The 17,962-nt window shown below is 43.1% G+C and overlaps 1 protein-coding gene across 1 annotated transcript in view; it reads right to left on the bottom strand.

The window, feature by feature from the left end:
- The window catches only part of ACADSB (acyl-CoA dehydrogenase, short/branched chain), a 44,573-nt gene continuing 33,509 nt past the window's right edge, over positions 6,899-17,962 (bottom strand). The window contains exons 8-11 of the mRNA XM_001926297.4: positions 15,495-15,584; positions 13,112-13,249; positions 12,075-12,174; positions 6,899-11,101 (exon numbers count right to left, since the gene is read on the bottom strand). Of these exons, the coding sequence (XP_001926332.2) occupies positions 11,031-11,101; positions 12,075-12,174; positions 13,112-13,249; positions 15,495-15,584 (399 nt within the window). The 3' untranslated portion in view covers positions 6,899-11,030. The remainder of the gene's footprint in view (positions 11,102-12,074; positions 12,175-13,111; positions 13,250-15,494; positions 15,585-17,962) is intronic.

Raw genomic sequence — 17,962 nt, 5'->3', positions numbered from 1 at the left:
CCAGGGTGATTTTTGTGTGTGTGTGTGTGTGTGTTTGTGTCTTTTTAGGGCCACACCCTCGGCATGTGGCGGTTCCCATCCTAGGGGTCAAATCAGAGCTACAGCTGCCGGCCTACACCACAGCCACAGCAATGTCAGATCCGAGCCACATTTGTGACCCACACCACAGCTCATGGCAACACCAGATCCTTAACCCACTGAGCAAGGTGACGCTGGATCCTTAACCCACTGAGCAAGGTGACGCTGGATCCTTAATCCACTGATTGAGGCCAGGGATGGAACCTGTGTCGTCATGGATACCAGTTGGGTTTGTGAACCACTGAGCCACAACGGGAACTCCTGATTTGTCTTATCGGTAGTTTCTTCATTAACTCTCTTGCTAATAAAGGTGAAATCTCATTAATGAAAGCCCTACCACGCCTCCTATTTTGGGGTGGGAGAATTGTAATGAACACCTTGCTCTAAATTGCTTTTGGCTTCCCGGAACTAGGTGTAAAGCTTCTAGAGCTGGTGCGTGGCTCCTCGCTAGCATGCCAGGAGCGGGCAGTTGTCTGCAATGACACCTGCCCACCCCTAATTTCTGCCCCGTGAGAAGGTGGGCGTTTAGGGAGCTCTGGGTTTGCTTAGGTGGTTCTGCTATATTGGGGCACTTGAGAAGTTGAAAAGGAACCTGGACTTTGGGGGTGGGGGTGGGTTGTTTTACATTTTTAAAAATTAAAGTATAATTGATTTGAAATATTGTGCCAATTTTTGCAGTACAGCAGAGTGACTCAATTATACATACATACATACATATATATATATATATATACACACACACACACACACACACACACACACACACGCATTCTTTTTATATTATTTTCCATCGTGGTCTATCCCAAGAGGCTGGTTATAGCTCCCTGGGCTATAGGGCATGACCTCATTGTTAATCCATTCTAAATTTAATCGTTTGCATCTACTAACCCCAAACCCCCAGTCTGTCCTTCTCGCACTCCCACCCCACCCCTCGGCAACCACAGGTCTATTCTCCATGTTTGTGAGTCTGTTTCCCTTTTGTAGATATCTTTCTCTTTTGTGCCATATCTTAGAGTCCACATGTGTGATACATGGTATGGCTTTCTCCTTCTGACTTACTTCACTTGGTATGATAATCTCTAGTTGCCTCCATGTTGCTACGAATGGCATTATTTTGTGCTTTTTATGGCTGAGTAGTTTTCCACTGTATGTATGTACCAAATCTTCCTAATCCATTCATCTGTCAATGGACATTTAGGTTGTTTCCATATCTTGGCTATTGTGACTACTGCTGCTGTGAACATAGGGGTGCATGTATATTTTTAAATTATAGGTTTGTTGGCTATATCCCTAGGAGTTGGATTGCTGGATTATATGGTAGTTCTATTCTTAATTTTCTAACGTACCTCCACACTCTTTTCCATAGCAGCTGCACCAACTTACATCTCCACCAAGAGTGTAGAGGGTTCCCTTTTCTCCAAAAAGGAACACAGACTTTGGGGCTGGAATCATCTGAATGCTTTACTCAACTTTTAGTGTATGATGAAAATTCTCTAGGGGATTCTGAAACAGGTAGATTCCCAGGCCCCAGGCCCAGTGATCTGACTGGTGAATTAGGAAATCTGCCTTTTTACAAGGACCAAGGGTGATCTGGAGGCAGAAGGCCCAGAAGGCTGTTCCACTCTTCCAGTCCTGAGACTTTCACCTATCTTTACACCACTAGCAACTATGTAAGACTCCCAGACCTCACTTCCCATACTAAGCCTCCTGCATTTTATTTTATTTATTTATTGTCTTTTTCAGGGCTGCATGCACGGCATATGGTAGTCTCCAGGCTAGGGGTTGAATTGGAGTTGTAGCCACCAGCCTACACCACAGCCACAGCAACGCCAGATATGAGCTGCATCTGAGACCTACACCACAGCTCACGGCAACACTGGATCCTTAACCCACTGAGAGAGGCCAGGGATTGAACTCGTGTCCTCATGGATGCTAGTCGGGTTTGTTACAGCTGAGCCATGATGGGAACTCCTCTCCTGTATTTTAGACATAAATCTCCAAGAACCTACCGGACATCCTCCTGGGGGCAGATCTGAAAATAACCATCTCTAACGATTAAGAAATTCTGGGCCTGGTATTCCACAGTTTGTACTTTTAAGACTCTCTGTTATTCTAAAGCACAGAGAAGACATTGCTATAGAGGATGGAAGAGGTGCAACAGCAGAATCTTGATAAATGGTAAAATTTCCACTTAAGGGAAAAAACCTGGAAGAGGTGGCCAAAAGTAGGAGTTGCTTTGTCAAAAAGCAAAGGAAGAAGGGAGTTCCCATTGTGGCTCAGTGGTAACAAACCCGACTAGTATCCATGAGGATGTGGGTTCGATCCCTGGCCCTGCTCAGTGGGTTAAGGATCTGGTGTTGCCGTGAGCTGTGGTGTAGGTCACAGACGCTCGGATCCTGCGTTGCTGTGGCTGTGGTGTAGGCTGGCAGCTGCAGCTCCCATTCGACCCCTAGCCTGGAAATTCCATATGCCGTAGGTGAGGCCCTAAAAAAAAGCAAAGGAAGCAGTCTTAGAAGAGGGGTGTCCAATACTCTGTTTGGAATGGGTATAATCAGCTAGCAATTAGGGGCTTTAAGAACATCTTTAAATCCCCTGACAAAAGTGAAGCCAGCTAAAGAAATGAAAGAGCAGGACGTGGGGACGAGGGGTTGCTGTGGGGACAACCCCATTGTCCAGGTTTCTGTGGTGCTGAAGGTTTTTTTTCTTTTGGCCACACTCATGTGATGAGGAGCTGAACCTGAGCCACATTTGGGACCCAAACCACAGCAGTGACAACACTGGATCCTTAACCTGCTGATCCACCTGGGAACTCCACAGGAAGCTTATTTTTTAAGGATGGGGAGACTTGAAAGATTCTGTAGATTTAAGGAGGGAGGCAATCGGGCTAGAACAGGCTACAAATGAAACTAAAAGAGACTAATAACCCGAGTTCCTGAGGGAGGTCTCTTTTCTCTTATTTTGGGGTGATATCTAAACAGACTGACTGATCAACATCAGTAAAATCTGACTTAAGAGGCAATAATTTCACCAAGGCTTGGTGAACTTTAGGCTTTGTGAGCAAGAGGCAGAGTTGAGGATGTTATGTACATATTTATATACTGTTTAAAATGTAAAAAAAGGGAGTTCCTGTCACGGCGCAGCAGAAGTGAATCCGACTAGGAACCGTGAGGTTGCAGGTTCAATCTCTGGCCTCATTCAGTGGGTTAAGGATCTGGCGTGTGCCGTGAGCTGTGGTGTAGGTTGCAAATGTAGCTCTGATCTGGCATTGCTGTGGCCAGCAGCTACAGCTTTGATTAGACTCCTAGCCTGGGAACCTCCATATGCCTCAGGTTCGGCCCTAGAAAGACAAAAGACAAAAAATAATAATAGTAAAATGTAAAAAAAATTTAGTTTGGAGGTCATAACAAAAACAGGCAGGGAATTCCCTGGTGGCCTAGCAGTTAAGGATGTGGTGTTATCACTGCTGTGGCACGGGTTCAGTTCCTTAGCCCTGGGAACAGCCACACACACACACAAAAAAGCCCAAACAGTCAGTGGGGCAGATTTGACCCACAGGCCCTAGTTCTGCTCCATCCAGTTTAAACCTGGGTCCTTGGACTTGAGGGTTTTTTTTCAGGGCAGCACCTACCTGTGGCACATGGAAGCTCCCGGGCTAGGGGTTGAATCAGAGCTGTAGCTGCCACCCTGTGTCACAACCAAAGCAACAAGGAATCCGAGCCACATCTGTGACATACACCACAGCTTGTGGCAACGAAAGGGCCAGGGAGCGAACCCACATCCTCATAGATACTAGTCAGGTTCTTAACCCACTGAGCCACAATGGGAACTCCCGGACTTGAGGTTCTTAAATTTTCTTTTTTTCTGTCCAAGAAAATATGTTTGAATACTTTGGGTCAAATCACATAAAATCAAATTATAGCTGAAGACAAGATGCTCATCCCAAGGCCAGGGCAGATGGAGCCCCAGGAACGTCCCCACTCTGCAGTGCAACAGAAGCACCACTCTGTGTGCGAAGGGATTTCAGGTCGGTCGTGCTATTTACCCAGAGGTCAAACCTTCAAGAGTCTGGGTGTCAGATCCCCTCTTGGTCCTTTCTGTGTCAGAATCTAGTCTCCTGTGTGGCCAAGTGGAGCTGCCTATGTGGCAGTGGCTATTTGAGAAAAGCAGAAAAATCGGCCAAAGGAAAATTGAGGCACAAAAGTGAAAAATTTCAACATTGCTATACGTGGCTTTGATTTTACCTATTTTAAAATTACACAACATTATTTTATTACAATTACACGATATTTTAAAAATTCAAACAGTATTACAGATGACACTATGACCCCCCAGGGATGCCCTCTTGACTCCAAGTCCCAGGGCAGCCCCCCAGCTCAATGACTCTATTTTCTGAGTTCCTTCTAAGAATTGATATACATGCTTGGACTTACAGAAATATATAGATTTGTCTTGTTCTGCCCAAATGTTATGTGATTTGTTGTTTTCTTAAAACAATACAACTAGGTGATGATTTCATCTTAGAACGTGGGTCTTATGCTTTAAAACTGCTGCACAGGGTTATATAGCGTGTCTGCCCGTGAGTTAGTTATTCTCCTACCTGGCCATTCCTCAGTCTTCACTAAGAAGTATGCTGCCCGGAAAGCCTCTGACGTGGCCTCTCGTCTGTCCTCTCAGAGGCACTGACCAAGGTAGCCGAGTTTCCCCTGCTTTGGTTGACAAGCTGCAATTTACAGTGTGATTTTCCAATCAACGCTATGGTGAGTTTTACTGAATTCTACCTTTTGGTTATTTACTTACACCTGTGTGCAGTGCACGTTGCCAGTAAGAGTCTGTTTTTTGGAAATTGGTTGACGTTTCCTTTGCGGCAAAATTCTAAACTAGACAATTTGTTTGCATTTAAAAAGTTCTCTCTCTACCTGTATTTCCCACTTGTTAATTATGCTCTCCAAGTGCCACCCGTTCTTCCCATTTCCTACTTGTTGATTTCTAAGTCAGAGGCTGTCATTACGGCTTTGGTGATGTTTTTGACTGTATTTCTATTACTTGCTTTGTTCTCTCTGGTTCCCAATCACATTGCTAAGGACATGAACTTCATCACTGTTGGACCTTCTTGGTGACAGAGGTCTTCCTATTTTATTAGGATATCTTTTTTGCCCTTTAAAATTATTTTTGCCCATAATCCAGTTTGGAAGTTAATATATATGACGGTCCCTACTTTCCTCTCAGTGGCGTTTGCATGCTTTTTTCCCTTTATTTCCACTTTCCTGTGCTGCTTTTTCTTAGGTGCTTCAAACTTTATGGAGCTGGGATTTAAATTTTCCTCTTGTCCCATCTTAACATCTTTTATTTTTAGTAAGTGAGTTAACCCATTTATACATGTTAGTACTATGTTTGACTATATTCCTACCTTATTTTGTTTTGACTTACCATTTCTTTAAGAAAAAAAAAGTTGTGTAAAATTAGGTGTTTTTTTCCTTTATACTGTGAGCTATCCATACAAGTGACTGCAAATCGAACTTCCTATAGCCACCTGCTCAGGTCTGTATTTTGCTTTGTCTTTCTTCCCAACTCAGGGCAGCTTTCTCATCTCTAGAGACATATATATATATATTTTTTTTTTTTCTTTTTTAATTTCCTCAGTTCCCTTTTCAGTGCTTTCCTGATCCTTCTACTGCATCTTTCTATTGCTCTGTCCACCCACCCCCCATTCTTTCTCCCAAAATACATATGCTCCCACCACACCTATGCATTTGTCTTACAGGCCATGGTCTCAGTTGGCTTCTCTGCTTGAAAAGATCAGAAACAAATCCCTGAAGAGTTATTAGCTAATACAGGGCTAGTCAGCAGTGGCATTTTACCAGAAGACCCTTGAAAATTAACAAACCTTAAAGACTGAAAGGGACGAATCTGCGAGGGCCTTCAGCAAGGCTGCCTGAGTTTGAATCATTCCTGGCATATGTACCAACAAGCAACTTATTTACCCCTCTATGCCTCGGTCTCCTTGCCTTTAAAATGGGGTAACAAGAGCACCTACTATAAAGGGCTGCAAGCGAATATGTGTCGAGAGCATAGACCAATGGCTGGCACCAGATAAAAGCTCAAGAGGTCTCAGTGCTCCTGTTATCATTTTGATTATCTAGAGAAATCTATTTCATCTAGAGAAATAGCTTTGCATAGGGTTGGCCTTGGTGGTTTTCTACTCAATCTTTGTGTAAGGATGCATTAGGAGAACAGGTAAAACACACCTGACACACACACACACACACACACACACTTCATTAAGAATCTAGTCTTACTCATCTTTGCACAGCAGCTTGGAGTCCAGAGCATCTTGGGTCCCTGGGCACAGTGATGGCTCAGCACATGTGACTGAAGGACAAATGACAACAGGGACTGATATCTAGCTTGCTAAAATAACACAGGAAACGATGGGGAACAGAGAGGTTGACATCTCTTATGACGTTAGAAGTATGACATTAGGTGATAGGGTATCATGAGTAAAAGATGCAACAGTATAGCCATTCCAAAAACACTAAAGGGAAGCTTCATAAATAAATATCAGCCAGATAAGAGCTAGACTGTGAAGATGTCTTCAAAGAGGTGACCTCTCCACTGAAGAGCTGCTTATTTTACTTAAAAAAAAGAAGGGGAAGGTGCTCTGGTAAAATGGCATGCAGCATCAAGAATTTAAACTTGGTCTGCATTGTAAGTTCCCGTCCCTGAAAACAAACAAACTTGCTTTACCAGAGGCAAGCTATCAGCTTGGTAAACAAAGGCGTTGTGTCTGTATAGCAGAGTACATTATTTTCTTACTTCTGTATGAATACCAAAAAATTCTACTTTATTAGAGTAGCAAGTCTCCCGTTGTTAGTGCTTTATTTTGTCATTCCCAGAGTACATTAATTTTCTAACAGTTACAGCCGATACGTTACCATTGCAAGTTTCTCTTTATGGAAGATGAACAAAAATACATCAGCAAGGCTATAACTCGTGCACTTACTCAAACACATCATTATCATAAACCCAAATGATCACACACAGTGATCTTTACATCTCACGGACCAGCTATATCCTAGGAGAGCTGGTGTATCTGTACATGATTAATACATGCCAGTAATGACGCTGATCAATCTTAACATTTCTGAAACAAGTCTTTATCAGTCAAACTAAAATGAATCAAAAGGAGTACTGAAATATAACAAGGATGAAATCTAAAATTCGCTGAGCAGAGACGGCAGTAAAGGGGAGGAAGAGCACTGAATTGAGAGCCAGTTCATCTGGATCCTTATCTTCGCCCCTGGATGAATGACCTTGGGCAAGTATTCTGGGCTGTGTGAAGCCTTCGCTTTTTTTTTTGGCTTTTTTTTTGGGCCGCACTTGTGGCATATGGAGGTTCCCAGGCTAGGGATCAAAATCAGAGCTACAGCTGCCGGCCTACACCACAGCCACAGCCACACAAGATCCAAGCCACATCTTCGACCTACACCACAGCTCACGGCAATGCCAGATCCTTAACCCACTAGCAAGGCCAGGGATTGAACCTACAACCTCATGGTTCCTAGTTGGATTTGTTTCTGCTGCACCAAGCTAGGAACTCTAAGCTTTCACTTTTATTCATTTATTTTTTAAATTACTTAACGATTTTTATTACATGTATAGGTGTACAACAATCGAGGCCTTCACTTTTAAAATCAGAGAGTCGGCTGGATGGCTCTCTAAAGTCTTTCTTGAGTTGGCGTTCCATAATTCTAAAATCTTTGGCACTTTTTCAGTTTGGTGTTGTAAAATAAAATTTCTTTTTTTGTTGTTTTTTTGTTTTTGTTTTTTTGTCTTTTTACCATTTCTTGGGCTGCTCCCTCGGCATATGGAGGTTCCTAGGCTAGGGGTCTAATCAGAGCTGTAGCCACCGGCCTACGCCAGAGCCACAGCAACGCCAGATCCAAGCCGCGTCTGCAACCTACACCACAGCTCACAGCAACGCTGGATCCTTAACCCATTGAGCAAGGCCAGGGATCGAACCTGCAACCTCATGGTTCCTAGTCAGATTCGTTAACCACTGCGCCACGACGGGAACTCCGTAAAATAAAATTTCTAACAACACCAACTTGGCAGGTGGTACAGTCCAGCGCCGCCCACACGAACACAACTTAGTGCTCTTGTTCAAGGCTCTCTTCCTTCCAAGCCCCGTGACAGCCCTACCCTCAAAATAACACACAGTGGTGACAGGCTGCAGGAGGTAAACAAGCTTGTCCTCAAACTAGACACAAACTCAGGACAAGAGATCCCCAAAGTTACAGGTTATTCAGAAAAGCTACAGTGGAAGAACTACAGGGAAAACCCTCAACATCCACTTGGCTAAATGGGACAGTAACATGATCCACTCACAGAAGAAGGTAGGTGCATATATTAACTATGATATGTAATTTTCAACTTATTTCTGCGCATGCACAAAAATACACACACAGTTAGAACTGTATCAGTATGAAGTACAAGTTGAAGGTCCAGATGTATGAGGGAGCCTTTCTCATACGCCTAGTCTGAACAAGGTCCATCGTGCTGTTCCACGTTTGTGTTTGTAACTCTGTGGATGGAAGCTGGAGTTCTTTTCATTAAATTGGCTTCTACTCTGTCTGAAAAGGACACCTCTTTCACATAATCCCAGAAGTTAAAGACATCCACACCCCTCTTAGGGCACTGCATCCATCCTGTACTTTCCTTAGCGGATTACTGTCCTTTTGTTCTGGAAGACTGAATGGGTGGTTTCTCTCAGCTCCCTATCTGAAAGTCAAGTACATTTTATCTCCTTTGATCCAGGACCTAAATTTGTCCAGTCTTCATCCTAATATTTTAATGTCATTCCTGTCTCAATTGTATTTACACAATTCTGCACTTTTAACTATGATATTCATTACAGAAATTAACCCAATTCAATGAACATGAATGTGCAAAAGCAAAATTACTTTGAAAATGTCAAGTTTTCTTAATAAACATGAAAGGACGAAAGCACTTCCCATTTGACAGTAGTGATTACTTTAAGCAACTGTATGAGTTTTGAAACATTTTCAGCATTTCTAGGTCCACCTCCCTCCTGAGGAGACGCAGGACCTGTGCCCTGGGGCAGGGGCGGGGGTCTCTTCTCCTGATTGAGAAGCCCTAATACTGAAGAAATGGCATTGCCAGGTACGTGATGTGTTGAACTTTGCCCTTCTGTAATTTGATTATAAAACAACATTTATTTTTGCCTCCCCAGATGTCATTTTTAATATCACCAAATATGCCTTTCCAGCTCTGCATCTCCTAACCCTCACACCCTACAAGATTTCAACATTCTTCTTTACTGGGGTAATCAATGAACCAAAATACAATTTCTGAATTAGCATCCAAAATAAAGCCCAATAACTCAGTTTGAGAAAACAGTACTCGATTTACATACAGAAAGAAATTGTACTGTTGATGAAATGAGTACTGCAATATTGAGTATATTCTGATTATTAAACCAAATCACTTAGGGGTTCCCGTCGTGGCGCAGTGGTTAACAAATCTGACTAGGAACCATGAGGTTGCAGGTTCGATCCCTGACCTTGCTCAGTGCGTTAAGGATTGGGCATTACCGTGAGCTGTGGTGGAGGTCACAGACACGGCTTGGATCCCGCGTGGCTGTGGCTCTGGTGTAGACCGGCAGCTACAGCTCCGATTAGACCCCCTAGCCTGGGAACTTCCATGTGCTGCGGGAGCAGCCCCAGAAAAGGCAAAAAGACAAAAAAATAAATAAAATTAAAAAAAATTAAAAAATAAAGCAAATCACTTAAACTTTACTTGCAAATTAATGTGCAGACATGTTTTTTTGTTTTTTTTGTTTGTTTGTCTTTTTTTTTTTTTGCTATTTCTTGGGCCTCTTCCGCGGCATACGGAGGTTCCCTGGCTAGGGGTCCAATTGGAGCTGTAGCAACCGGCCTACGCCAGAGCCACAGCAACGCGGGATCCGAGCCGCGTCTGCAACCTACACCACAGCTCACGGCAATGCCGGATGTTAACCCACTGAGCAAGGGCAGGGACCGAACCCGCAACCTCATGGTTCCTAGTCGGATTCGTTAACCACTGCACCATGACGGGAACTCCCGAGACATGTTTTTAAAATAATCTGCTGAAACCATCATGAAATGCATCTTTTAAACCGATCAATTATGGTAATTACAGATTATATTGCTTTCCTTTGTTAAAATATAATGTTTTCTTTAAGTATATAAATGAGTCATAGTTTCCTCATTTCCATGCATCCTCAGATATTTAGAACTAAAACTTTGAGATTTTTCCTAAATAAAGTTTTACCAGTTTCTACCTAGTTTAACAACTTAGAGTTGAATCTATGTAGTCTATGGACTTGCCAACTATCAAAAATGTTTCTCTGATGCACAATGACAGAAATATAAAACATCTCCGTCTGTAAGAACTATTTGTCTATTTTTCCAAATTCTAATAGAGTGAAATTGTGAAATTTCTATATAACCTGAAGCTAGAGTGATAATGCATATAGAATGTTAGAAACAGTTTCAGAAAATAGAGATGCATTTCTTCTCAAATTTTATTCTATTTTATTTTTAAAATTTAATTTTGTTTGTTTTAGACTGCACCTCCAGCATGAGGAAGTTCCTGGGCCAGGGATCAAACCCACGTCACAGCAATGACCTGAGCCACAGCAGTGACAATGCGAGATCCTTAGCCTGCTGAGCTGCCAGAGAATTCCACTTCCCAAATTTTAAAAATAATTTTCTGTACCTAACTTAAGTGGATTGGAAAGAGAAAACAGAAAAGGTCTACCTTGAAATCCAAGACTTAAGGGCCTGAATAAAATCATTTGATGAAAACGAGATGGGGCTTTATGGCCCCCAACAAGGCACAAGAGTGAAAGTTTCACACCAGTGACACCAGGAGGGTTTCTACTCCTGAGGCTGTCAGTATTCCTTACTGACATTCTTTGCGATGGTGTTCAGCTGTATGTTGGACGTTCCTTCATATATTGTACCTTAAACAAAGGAGAGAAAAGGAAAACCATCAGGAGGGGAGCCATTGCTGAGTCTATACGATAAACAAACAGCTCTGCAAACATCACCTCTGCATTGACTATAAAACTGTAACCAGGGACATCTTGCAGTGTCCCCAAATATGGAATATAGCTGACAAAGTAATTTTGCCCAAGAGATACAATTCTCCATTTGGTTTACAGATTTCCAGAACCCATACTAAACAGCTGAATTTTTTTGTTCCTAAACTACTGATGCACAAGCCTGGATGGTTCCTTAGGAATGGGCAGCTTTCATAGCTGCTGTTTTTTCATCTTCCTACCTGCAGTGGAGCAGCAGAATGCTGAGGCTTGGTTAGGCACTTAGCTTTTAAAATTACAACTGTGCTTCAAAGAATGGCATTAAACTAATCAAAAATATTAGCATTCCTAGTAAAAGAAAAATTGAGACAGTAGACTTTGTTATGGTTTTACTGAAAGGCCTTTAAAAACCTTGAGGCATTTAAAAAGGCAGTCTGAGGAGTTCCCGTCGAGGCTCAGCGGAAACGAATCTCACTAGCACCCATGAGGTCGCAGGTTCGATCCCTGGCCTTGCTCATTGGGTTAAGGATCTGGTGTTGCTGTGAGCTGTGGTGTAGGTCGCAGATGCGGCTTGGATCTGGCGTGGCTGTGGCTGGGGGATAGGCCGGCAGCCACAGTTCCTATTCAACCCCTAGCCTGGGAACCTCCATATGCCGTGACCCTAAAGAGACAAAAAAAAAAAAAAAGGCAGTGTTTTAAAAAAATATAAATCTATTTTTTTGAAGGAAGAAGTAGGGGGAGATAAAGCAACCACAAGAAAAGGAGAGCCAATAAACATAATAACTGAACGATTACAACTACCTTTGCCTATAGGTACCTGTAATAAAGCTAAACAAATACACCAGCTAAAACACCTACAGAGTCTAATAAAACAAAATAAATGTAAAATATTTACCAATCTTCGCGTCTCGGAAATACTTTTCCATAGGATAATCTTTGGTGTAGCCTACTGCTCCCATCCACTCAATACACTTATTAGTTGTTTGGATTGCAACCTACCAAAAACAAGCAGCAAATCACATATTAAAACCTCGTATCTTATGCATTACAAGCATTTGTGGAATATTCTTAATAACACATGAATTCACTGTTATTGGCAACTGGAGGGGCTCAAGTTGATTTATAAATTGCCATTGTCCCTTCAGTCTCGTTCTTGACACTATTTTTGTAAAATGTTCTATTAATTCATAAAATTCTTATTTTCCTAAGAAAACTGGGGTATTTGGGTCTTTAGGGGTTTTAAGGTTTGTTTTTCACAACTGTACCAGGCATATTGGAAGTTCCCAGGCTAGGGGTCAAATCAGAGCTGCAGCTGCAAGCCTATGTCACAGTCACAGTAATACTGGATCTGAGCCACATCTGTGACATATGCCACAGCTTGCAGCAACACTGGATCCTTAACCCTCTGAGCGAGGCCAGAGATAGAACCCGCATCCTCACAGAGACTGTGTCAGGTCCTTAGGCTGTCGAGCCACAATGGGAACTCCCAGGATATTTGTTTAGACTCATATTTCGTTGCCAGGTATCATTTATTCAGCAAATATGCCTACTCTGCCAGCTACTGGGTATGCAGTGGTGAGACCGTGGCCAGTCACTGCCCTTTTGGTCCCTCTGGTCACTCAGAGACAGACACTGAACCGCAATCATGACAACTAAAAAATTATATGGGGCAAAAGAAGAGTCTGCTGGATAGGCTGACATGAGTTAGATGGGGGACAGGTAAGGAAGTCACAGCCTAGCTGAGAACTCAAGGAAGACACGTGGAGAGTCTCCAAGGGGAAAATCAAGCTCAAGGGTCTGAGGGCCAATGGGCTGGGACGGGGTCGAGGTGTGCAAAGGGAGTGGGGGCAGGAGGGCTGCATGCGACTAAATGAAAAGGTTAATAAGTAAATAACCTTTTAAAAAAATGACCTTTCCTCTTTCTTTTCTTACCTCTGATGCATAGTATTTGGCCATAGATGCTTCCTTAATGAATGGCCTTCCAGCTTCTAGAAGTCTAGCAGCGTTGTATGTGAGCAGTCTCGCAGCTTCTAGCTGGGTGGCCGTATGAGCCACTTGGTGTTGGAGCCCCTGGAACATTCAGGCCCGTGTTAGAGAGTGACAACGTCCAGAAACACAGCTCATTGTCAAAGGCCTGCCTGGATAAGGAACACTGACACACTGAAAACATCCCCCCCTGACAAAAAACTCACACTCATTTTGAAAAAAATAGCTTAAAATCTGCAATGCTTTTTTTTTTTTTTTTTGGCCGCACTTGTGGCATCTGGAGGTTTCCAGGCAAAGGGTCTATTCAGAGCCACAGCTGCTGGCCTACACCACAGCCATAGCCACGCCAGATCCGAGCCACCTCTGTGACCTACACCACAGCTCACGGCAACGCTGGATCCTTTAACCCACTGAACAAGGCCAGGGATCGAACCCGCAACCTCATGGTTCCTAGTCAGATTTGTTTCGGCTGCGCCAAGACGGGAACTCCAAAATCTGCAGTCTTAAAATAAGCCACTACATGTATTATTCTTTCAAAAATTTTCAAAGTTCATGTCATTGCTTACAACTTCTAAGACTTAAAAAATTAGGTTTAAAAACTTGACTGTTATTTTTAATAATTATTAATTCCTTTCATGATCAAAATTGAGCTTAAACTAAATCCTAGCAAAGCAAAAATTTGAACTTTTTTTTTTTTTGGTCGTGCCTGTGACATTCAAAAGTTCCCAGGCCAGGGATCAAACCCACGCCACGGCAGTGACCCAAGCCACTGCAGTGTCCATGTGCTCCTTAACCCACTGAGCCACATGGGAACTCCAATTTATTTATGTCTAAAATGGAATATCACTGTTCAAGAAATTGTTTGTTATGTGGAATGTAGAGATTCCAATTATTTTTTAAAAGTACATTCAGTTCAATCAAACTAAAAGTAGCCATCTTCGTTCTCTTGCCCCATCACTGTATGAGGCACCAGGAGAGGCAGAAAAGCGAAGGTTTCTTGCCCCACGAGAACTCACCATCACTGAATACAGGTCCCCGAACTACTCCTGTGAACACGGGCAGGACAATATGCTGGATTAAGCTATGTGAATAAAAAATGATCACATGCAAAGCAAAAAACAAATCAGGACTTCCTGTCATGGCTCAGTGGTTAACGAATCCGACTAGGAACCATGAGTTTGCGGGTTCGATCCCTGGCTTCACTCAGTAGGTTAAGGATCTGGTGTTGCCCTGAGCTGTGGTGTAGGTCGCAGATGCAGCTCGGATCCCGAGTTGCTATGGCTGTGGTGTAGGCTGGTGGCTACAGCTCTGATTAAACCCCTAGCCTGGGGACTTCCACATGCCATGGGAGCGGCCCTAGAAAAGGCAAAAAGACAAAAACAAACCAAAAACCCCCTAAAATCACTCTAATGAGATAAAGTAGTTAGAGAAAATTATTTCATCAAAGCTTCACACAGGAGTTCCCCTTGTGGCTCAGCTGGTTAAGACCCCGACTAGTATCCATGAGGGTACCCTCATAGTGTTATTATTATTATTATTTTGCTTTCTTTTTCTTAGGGCCGTATGTGCAGCATGTGGAAGTTCCCAGACTAGGGGTCTAATCAGAGCTGCAGCTGCCAGCCTACACCACAGGCCCAGCAACGCCAGATCCAAGCCGCGTCTGAGACCTACACCATGGCTCACAGCAACACCGGATCCTTGACCCACTGAGCAAGGCCAGGGATCAAACCTGCATCCTCAGTGGGGTTCGTAACCCACTGAGCCACAATGGGAACACCCATTGTGTTATTTTTATTTTACGGGAGAGGCAGCTGAGGCTTGAAGAGGCGAGGTAACTTTAGCTCAAGGACTACAGGTAGTATGACAAGGGACCAGGATCAGAACCAGGGGAGTCTGACTACAGACCCCGTGCCCTGGAACTTGGAAGCAGTGAGGAGTCAGCGCCCAAGTGTTCACTGAGATATCCCCAGTCAGGCCACAGCCAGGCCTCAGGGGCGACAGTTCTGCCCTTGGAGAAGGGCAAGGCCGCCGCAAGTACACACGCTGACACCTATTCCTTCCTCCCCGATGCCTCTCCCGTTAAAATCCCCGAGGTGGGGAGTTCCTGAGGTCTAGTGGTTAGGACTTGGCGCTTTCACTGCTGAAGCCCAGGTCCAATCCCTGGTCTGGGAACTGAGATCCCACATCCAGCCACTGCATGATGTGGCCAAAAATAAAGAAATCAATAAAAATCCCCAAGAGAATTCCAGCAGCAGCTTTATAACAAAGCTCTTTGTTAAGGGGAAGACAGGAAACTACAGCACAGTAGAAGGACGTTCATAGTACATACCTGAAAATCGAATATTCTCTTTCCAAATTGTACCCTTTCTTTAAGGTATGGAATAGTGAGGTCAAAACATCCTTGAGCCAGTCCCAGCATCTGTTAGAAAAAAAAAATCGGAAGTTCTTATTTTGTTATGAGTTTATGCTTTTAATTATGCAAGTTATAACTTCTTTTTACAGGAAAATTGAAAAGCGGGGGAGGGGGGAGAGAAAGAACTAGAGCTACCATGACGGTGAGGTGTAGGTTAACGACCTTCGCTCACTGCATTTATAGAACTTAACTTCTGGAAACTGGGAGAGCGTCTGAGCAACTTCCTGTGAAGGGGAGTATATTCGAGTCCAGCCCAGGGCTAAATCCCAGCCTGGCTGTGCTCAGACACCTTTTCAGGACTCGTCTCCTTTAAGCTTGATTCTCTGCGCACAAAGTAGGCCTCAAAAATTCTGCTCAGCATTGGCCTCAAGGACCATAGAGTAGCCCCCTCTAGTCCTTCTGAAAGTCAAGTGAGGAACTTTCTAGCTTCCTTCCCTTCCTTTTTTTTTTTTTTTTTTTTTTTTTTAGGGTGCACCTGTTGCATATGGGAGTTCCCAGGCTAGGTGTAGAATCAGAGCTGCACTGTCAGCCTGCGCCACAGCCACAACAACACCAGGTCCGAGACTCATCTGTGACCTACACCACAGCTCAAGGCAACGCTGGATCCTTAACCCACTGAGCGGGCCCAGGGATCGAACCCACATCCTCATGGATATTAGTCGGGTTAGTAACCTGCTGAGCCACAGTGGGAACTCCTTCCTATCTCTTTTGTATATGATCATGGTTAATAAGGGCAAGAGAACATAAAAGAACAGTGTTTCTCAACCCTGGCAGCACATGAGAATCATCTCGGGGAACTTAATCAAAAAATACCAATGGAGTTCCCATCATGGCTCAGTAGTTAATGAACCTGACTAGCATCCATGAGGACAAGGGTTCCACACCTGGCCTCGCTCAGCAGGTTCAGGATCCGATGTTGCTGTGAGTTGTGGTATAGGTTGAAGACACAGCTCGGATCCCATGTTGCTGTGGTTGTGGCGTAGGCCGGCAGCTATAGCTCTGATTCAGCCCCTAGCCTGGGAACCTGCATATGCAGGTGCAGTGCTTAAAAAAAAAATTTTCCAATGGAGGGGGCTAACACCCAAATTCAAATCTTGGGCTTGGGGGCACTTGACTTAAACAGCATTCTAAAAACTCCTTAATGATTTATCGTACAGCTAGAGTTGAGGACAACTGACACAGAGCAGCTGGTAAAAAAAAAACATCAATTTATACATTTGAAGAGCAAATAAGGCTGTGGTGACAACTTTAGCTGGACTGTCTCATTGCTAACCAATCTCCGTATCTACTGAATGATCCAAGCTTAGAAATTGCCTCTAGATTTCAACATTAGGTAGCTATTAAATCACTATCTAATTATGTCAAACCATGTAGGTTTTAGAAAAAGGGAAAAAAAAATCAATAGTTAAAGCTTTGAGGGGGAAATGCCCACAAGCCTATCAATATTTCATTAGTGTTCATTCAAATTTTCCTTTAGCTTTTTATTTTGAACCTTCTGGAGAATAGAAAATTATGCTAGAAATGAAAGGACCAAAACAAAACAGAACACAGAAAAGTAAAAAAGTAAATTAAATTGAAGCAGGAACTCTGCAAACTTTTTTTTTTTTTTTTTTTTTTTTTTTTTGCTTTTTAGGGCCACACCTGCAGTGTATGGAAGTCCTCAGGCTAGGGGTCGAATTGGAGCTGCAGCTGCTGGCCTACACCACAGCCACAGCAACACCAGATCCAAGCTGTGTCTGTGATCTACGCCACAGCTTACGGCAACACTGGACCCCGAACCCACTGCGCGAGGCCAGGGATCAACCCACATCCTCATGGATATGAGTTGGATTCGTTTCCTCTGCACCATGACAAGAACTCCCAAGACTAACTGTGCCTTTGGCTATGAGAGAAGATGAGGTCCCCATATTCCCTGATAACTGAAGTTTATAGTATGTTAACAATTGTGTATATTGATGTGAAAATTGTCATCGGTTGTCAATCAAAATAGACTGTTCCAGCCCTGTAACAAGTTTTCACTCTAAATACTGAAAAAGTAAATTCTTTTCAACTACAGAGGATTGAGGATGGATGCCGTCAGTTCACTTCCATATGTGTTCCTTTCTCTTAAAGGCATCTCAGGTATTAAAAAAAAATATTAACGCCAGACCTTAACTTTTTTCCCTCCTTTTTTCCTGACCTTAAATTTTAATAAGGTTATAAGATAACTTGGAGTGATTCGACTAAAACCAAAACTGTGTATTTTACTGGCAGACATCTGTATTTTATATGTCTGGGAACAAGGAGATCTAGTCCTGTAGTTTTTCATGTCATATCCATTGAAGTTGAATCACAGAAAAACTTTAAAAAGAACACATAGGCCAGTTCTCTTTATTGACCTATTA

Source organism: Sus scrofa, chromosome 14 (genome assembly GCF_000003025.6).
Source record: "Sus scrofa isolate TJ Tabasco breed Duroc chromosome 14, Sscrofa11.1, whole genome shotgun sequence".
NCBI lineage: Eukaryota > Metazoa > Chordata > Mammalia > Artiodactyla > Suidae > Sus > Sus scrofa.
The sequence above is the reverse complement of the archived record's forward strand: the minus strand, read 5'-3'. Positions and strand labels throughout refer to the sequence as shown.